This window comes from Theropithecus gelada, chromosome 15, assembly GCF_003255815.1.
Source record: "Theropithecus gelada isolate Dixy chromosome 15, Tgel_1.0, whole genome shotgun sequence".
Classification (NCBI taxonomy): Eukaryota; Metazoa; Chordata; class Mammalia; order Primates; family Cercopithecidae; genus Theropithecus; species Theropithecus gelada.
In genome coordinates this window covers 6,948,431-6,954,430 of record NC_037683.1, presented here as the reverse complement: position 1 = coordinate 6,954,430, position 6,000 = coordinate 6,948,431, and the positions used below count along the sequence as shown (strand labels likewise).

Here is a 6,000-nt window from a genome sequence, read left to right as displayed (position 1 = left end):
TTAAATGTCTCCGGAAAGATGTGCGGCACTGAGACAAAGTGTTATTGTGTACCCGATATCCTCAATTCCATCTTTTCTTGCAATGCAACAAAGAAACAAGTGTCTTACAAGACCAAAGAAAGGAGGACAGGGCAAGTCAATGAAGCTGTGTGTTGGTCTGTTACTGGGAGTGGTGTAAACGGATCGCCTATCACAGCCTAAACAACAAGACTGAAGGCAGGAGAAATGACTACTCCCTTGGAATAGATGAAAGAAAACGTCAAAGCAATGAAAGGCTGGTGCGACGGATTCACGTGTCACACAGGATTATCATTAAGACCAGGGTTTAATTGGCAGCATGGTTTTATTAGTGGTTCGTAATCATGTATCTTAGGAGCACTGGCATCTTGAATTTGACAAAGTAGGTGTGGGATTTAATCTACGGCCACCCCTGGGATTTAATCCAGTCCTACCCCGTGTGCTCCTCCCACTTCCCCGAGTGCCCCTCCCACTTCCCCGAGTGCCCCTCCCACTTCCCCGAGTGCCCCTCCCACTTCCCCGAGTGGACCATCAAAGCATGGCCATTTCTCCTGGGCAGAGGCCTTAGGTGCCAGTGCACGTGACAGTCACCTGGAGGTAGATAAAGATCAGGTTGCTGGACCCCACCCTGGAGCATGTGTAATTCTTTCTTTTTTTTTGAGATCGAGTCTTGCTCCGTCTCCCAGGCTGGAGTGTAGAGGGGTAGCCTAGACCTCCCGTGCTCAAGCGATCTTCCCACCTCAGCCTCCCGAGTAGCTGGGGCTACAGTCGCACACCACCATGCCTGGCTAATTTTTTTCGGTATTTTTTGTAGACATAGGGTTTTGCCATGTTGCCCAGGCTGGTCTTACACTCCTGGGCTCAAGTAATCCACCTGTCTTGGCCTCCCAAGTGCTGGGATTACAGGTGTGAGCCACCGCGCCCCACCTGGGGATGTGTATTTCTAATAAGCTCCCACGGTGGCAGTGCTGCAGGTGGGACGCCACGTGGGCAGGCAGTGTCCTAGAGCCCTCAGCAGTAAACCCTCTCCATTCTCTGGCTCTTTTCGGCCAGGGGTGGGGGGAAGGCTGGGTGGTACCAGAAGCCAGGGAGGACCCACTGGTTTTTCTGGACATCTCAGAAGGCGTCATCTCTCTTGACGCTTTGTTCATGGCAAAGAGAACATTGTTCTAGCATGGGCCTGGCCAGGCGGGCTCTGGGTGATGCCACCACCCTCCTCAAGCCCTTTACCAGGTCAACGATCTTCACAGAAGCAGGCTATGGCTTTAAAAGTTGGCGCTGAAGCATTGAACAAAGTTGGGAGATGGGGCTGGGATCAAGTCACAGTAATATTGAGGACAAAACCTGGCGCCCACAAGCCGACACCCCAGCAAGTGCTGCTCACGCGCGTCTGGCCGGCTAACCCGGGCAGGTTCCTTTCCCTCTGGGGTGTACATGTGACTGGTTTAGTAAAAAGAAACTTCTGCATGCTCTTTTTCTCGAAAAGAATCATCCATTTTTCAAGCCATCACAGTGTCTCTGAAATAGAGGATCTCCTAGCACTGCCCTCTCCCCGGCAAGCAGGACACAGGGCAGTACATGCTCAAAGAGAACCACCCTGTGAACATGGGATGTGCTGGTTTCTGTTTCCTCAAAGGGCCCAGGTCCATTACGTGTTCATGAACTGAATGTGTAGTTCTTATAAGGTGCTGTAAGAAACAGGAGACAAAGCCTTGTCCAGGGTACAAAAGGTTTATTGCTTATAAAAATAAGTTACCAAACCCAAAACCCCACAAAACACAAGAACCCTGCATGACGATCGCCATGAACACAAGGGCTCATTCCAGTAACAGCTCACGGAAACGACAGACAGGCACGGCGGCCGGAGGTCAGCTCACCAGCACTGCCGACACGCGGACGAGGAGCATGCTGCACAGCTTCCTTCTACCAGCTTCTAGAAAAGTCTTCTTTGCCTTCAGTCTACTGGCTAGTGGCAATAATTAGTCCCATCGGCCACAGAGGGGGCCTGCTCTTCGAGAGTGGCCTCAGCACACATGGCGCTGTTTTATGAAAGGGAGGAGCGGCGGTACCCATCTGGGCAGTGAGGAACCAGCTGAGCCTTCTGTGGGCTTCCTGCGTGTCTGGGAAGGTGCCGGGTGGGGTCTGAGGCTGGGGCTAGCGTGGGGGCTACTGCCGGCAGGTGTCATGGAAGGCTTCGAGGGTTCGGAAATCCCTCCACGTCGGGGGAAGGCCGTCCTGCAGAAACTTCCCGCAGCGCTGGCACGGGGCCTGGAACAGCTTTATGTAACTTCTTAACCAGGTCTAAAAAGAGAAACGAGGAGAGAAGTGAAAGAATGGGATACGGGTGCTCCCAAAGTCCTCCTTCCTATCAAGCCTAATGGCCCAGACAACTTAAGTTGGCTTTGGCCCCAGAAGACGCCCCGTGATTTCACAGGGAGCAGCAGGCGGAACCCACAAGGTCACCTGACTGCTGATGTTCACTTGTGATGCTCGCTTGCCCCTCCCAACCGAGGGGGTTTTGAAAATAGAAACCCCTACTCTCAAAAGCAGGAAGGCCTCTCTGGAGTCCCCGGGAACCACCGAGCAGCCTGGCGTCTGGGGGCCAGCACCCCGCTTTTACTTTCTGGGTCTCGTGTCTTCTGAATGTCAGTATCCATCCTCTTCTCCTTGCCCACCACTAAGAGCGGGCTGTGGGTGTGTGCTAAGGAAGCCTTGGAACCGAGGACAATTTCAGATTTCTCCGAGGAGGTCAACATGCCTTCTAGCTAATCTGATTTCAGAGGTCGTCACTCACTGTCACAGTGTGGCCTGACACACTGGGGGGGTGGGTGGGGACAGCTCTGGTGCCACTAAATAACATCATAAGCAGCAAATCCACACTTGAGTGGTTCAGAGTGCAGAGCTTTCTTGGGCGTCATACATAAGGATGAGCCTCCCGTAACTCAATTCTCAAACCCAAGGAGATTCACGACCAAAGAAAAAAATACCCAAACCCCAAACGGAAGGCAAGCAAGTTCTCGCTGTGAAAGGGGCACACGAATCTTGTCATTTCATGTCCTCCTGAATTATGTCTATAAGAGAAAACTGTTACTCGAAGAGGTCGGCCGAGCTTATTGATACAAATTCTTCCATCTCCATCTCCACCACAGCTGCCTTTATGGTGACAGGGCATGGCCCATCAGTCCTGTCCCCCTTTCCAAAGGCCAGATGTTTGGGGGTTTTGGCAATAAACACGAGGTCACGAGGTCATTCAGTTAAACTACTTATTCTTCCCTAACTAGCAGAAGTTCTGTCTCTGCCACAAATAGTACTCATGTCTGTGCCTCAAATCAATCAATCAACAGATTGGTATTAATTGGCTGGTGTGGGCTGAGCACAGTGCTGAGTGCTGTGACAGATGAAAAGGGTTCTTTTTTTTTTTTTTTTAAGAGGCCAGACCTCACTCTGACACCCAGGCTGGAGTGCAGTGGTGCAATCGATCATAGCTCGCTGTAACCTCGAACTCCTGGGCTCAAGCGATCCTCCTGCTTCAGCCTCCTGAGTGGAGTCACTGGGATTCAAATCTTCCCTGAATCCCAAAGTCAGTTACCAAAGGGAAAGGGGGCATTACAACGTGTTAGGCTCAAAAGCAAGTCTTTGCAGCTATCTGAAATTGGAGCAGGGGAACCGTTCCCTGGACATACAGAAGGACCACTCCGTGAGGAGCTCTGAGCACCTGGCCGTGTTGTGCCCAGTCTGCCACCATCAGGAAGCCAATCAACGCGCCAGGGATGTGTCTTCCGACGAATGAACTCCAGGCTCTCTGAGCAGTGGGACTGTTGATGCCCATGTGATGGGATGAACATTGATTTGGCCTTGCTAACAGGTGAGTCTCTGGAGTCGGTTCTCTAACCGGCAGACTTTCTAGGGAGTCCCGGCAGCGGTGGACGCTGAGGTCTGCCGGCGTAAGAGCACGCGGCCGTGTGAGCATGACGGTGCAACAACTGGCTACGTCTGTCAAGGATGCGGGGGACATGGTGTTAGCCCTGCTTAGGCCAACTGGTGGCCGTGTGATAAATGCTGATCAACTGGCCCTGAGGTCGGGGAAAGTCCTGATTTGCAGTGTTTGCTGATTTCCGTGGGGTCCACACTCCCACCAAGTTTGATTTCAAACTAGTAGTGGCTGAAGAACCAGCTCGCAAGACACTGAACAGGCACTGGCAGGAGCCGGCTGCAGCACACCACAGGAATGGCTGCTTTGCGGCTGCTTCCATCTCCAGCTCCAACTCTGAAAATCGAAGGAGTAAACGTCTTGGAGAACTGCGCGATTTAATTCACTGCGACATGTGCTGTGCCAGCCACAGGGCCTGGCCCAGATTAGGAGCTCAATGAAATATCTGTGGACTAAGTCAATGCTGGGAACTATTTTGGAAGATCATTTCTGAAAACACCGCATTTTCAGCAAGTAGAAGAAAGCACTAGTGAATGAAGCTGGAAGTGGTTTCTCCCAGATCCCTTCCCAGTTTAAGGAAAGTAGCAGTTTTAAACTGGCAGCCCCATCTCCCACTGGGAGGCCCTCAAAGTCTGAAGATGCAACGGCTGCCCTTCAAGCTCCCTGTTCTCACTTGAAGGGAGCCAAGGTTTAAACAGGAGACCTGACTCCTGAAGCCACTTACCATGAAGGATCGGACCACGACATCCGGCATCTGGGGCAGCTGATAGTGGAGCAGGGCAGTGGTGGCGTGGTCTGTTACCTGAGAGTGCGGGACAAAGACTAGTCAGCGGCCACTCCCAGCCGGCATGGAGAAAACAAGCAAGACAAAGGCACGCCTTCTGTGTGAAAACAGATCTGAGTATTTCGTGGAGGAAAGGGCATCTAAAATAGAATCTCTGTAGAAAAACTCATTAGGAGAGTTGGGGAGTCAGAGGGGGAGAAGGGGCATGCTGTCGGCAGAAAGGATGCGGGCCTGGAGGCAGGGGGAGTGTGGACGATTCCAGCAACTGAAAGCCTGGCCAGGCTGGAGCACTGGCAGAGGGAGCAGCCAGAGGCCAGTGAGGGCAGATCCCGGAGAGGATCCCAGGCCTCCCTGCTCAGTGAGGCGCGGCACACACAGGACATAGGCCAAGGAGCACTTCCGCCTGGTACACACACTTCCTCTTCCTCCTGGGACGTTTTTCCCAACAGGGCAACTCTTTCTGTTTCCTTGAATCCTCATTCTGTCACCATTTGTAGCCACACAGGATTTATGATGGTGAGCCTGGAAGTTTCTAAGGCTGTTCTGCTGGGCCTCACCACTGCTAGGAGGGCCCTTCGCAGGAGCCGGGCGCGCCTGGTGTGGTCCCCTCACCAGATCCCTGAAGGCTGTGGCCTATGGTGAGCACCCTAGGGGTCTGCACCCACTGTCTCCCGACTCCTCAGGGGAAGTTTATCAGCAAGGCCAAGGGCAAGGCTGCTTGAGGTCCACTGAAGGCATCAGGTGACCAGATGGAAAGAGCACAGGGTTAAGCTCCGGCACCACCCCCTGACCTTGATCCAGCTACTTATCCTCTCTGCGTCTCCATGCCGCTTCCGAGAAGCAAAGGGGCTGGCCTGAGAACCCTGGTGGTTCTGAAACTGTATGACACTGTGAATTGTTAATGCCTGCCATCAATCAGCAAATGAGCAGATTATACCTAATTTGATAGTCATGTTCAAAGTAATGGTTTACATGATTGTCCTCATTAGGGATTCTTGACATCGCACATGTCATCATTAAAAACAAAACAAGCCGGGCGTGGTGTCTCATGCCTGTAATCCCAGACCTTTGGGAGGCTGAGTCGGGGGGATCACTTGAGCCCAGGAGTTCAAGACCAGCCTGGGCAATAGAGCAAGACCCTGCCTCTATAAAAAATACAAAAAATTAGCTGGCTGTGATGCCACACACCTATAGTCCCAGCTACTTATGAGGCTGAGGTGGGAGGATCATTTGAGCCTGGGAAGTTGAAGCTACAGTGAGCTGCGAT

General features: G+C 52.4%; 1 protein-coding gene across 2 annotated transcripts in view; it reads right to left on the bottom strand.

Moving 5' to 3' along the window:
• Positions 1-1,733: 1,733 nt before the first annotated feature.
• Positions 1,734-6,000, bottom strand: part of MED27 (mediator complex subunit 27) — a 217,804-nt gene continuing 213,537 nt past the window's right edge. For both annotated transcript variants that reach the window (XM_025360394.1, XM_025360395.1), the window contains 2 exons: positions 4,674-4,751; positions 1,734-2,319 (listed from right to left, as the gene is read on the bottom strand). In XM_025360394.1, the coding sequence (XP_025216179.1) occupies positions 2,185-2,319; positions 4,674-4,751 (213 nt within the window). In that variant the 3' untranslated portion in view covers positions 1,734-2,184. The remainder of the gene's footprint in view (positions 2,320-4,673; positions 4,752-6,000) is intronic.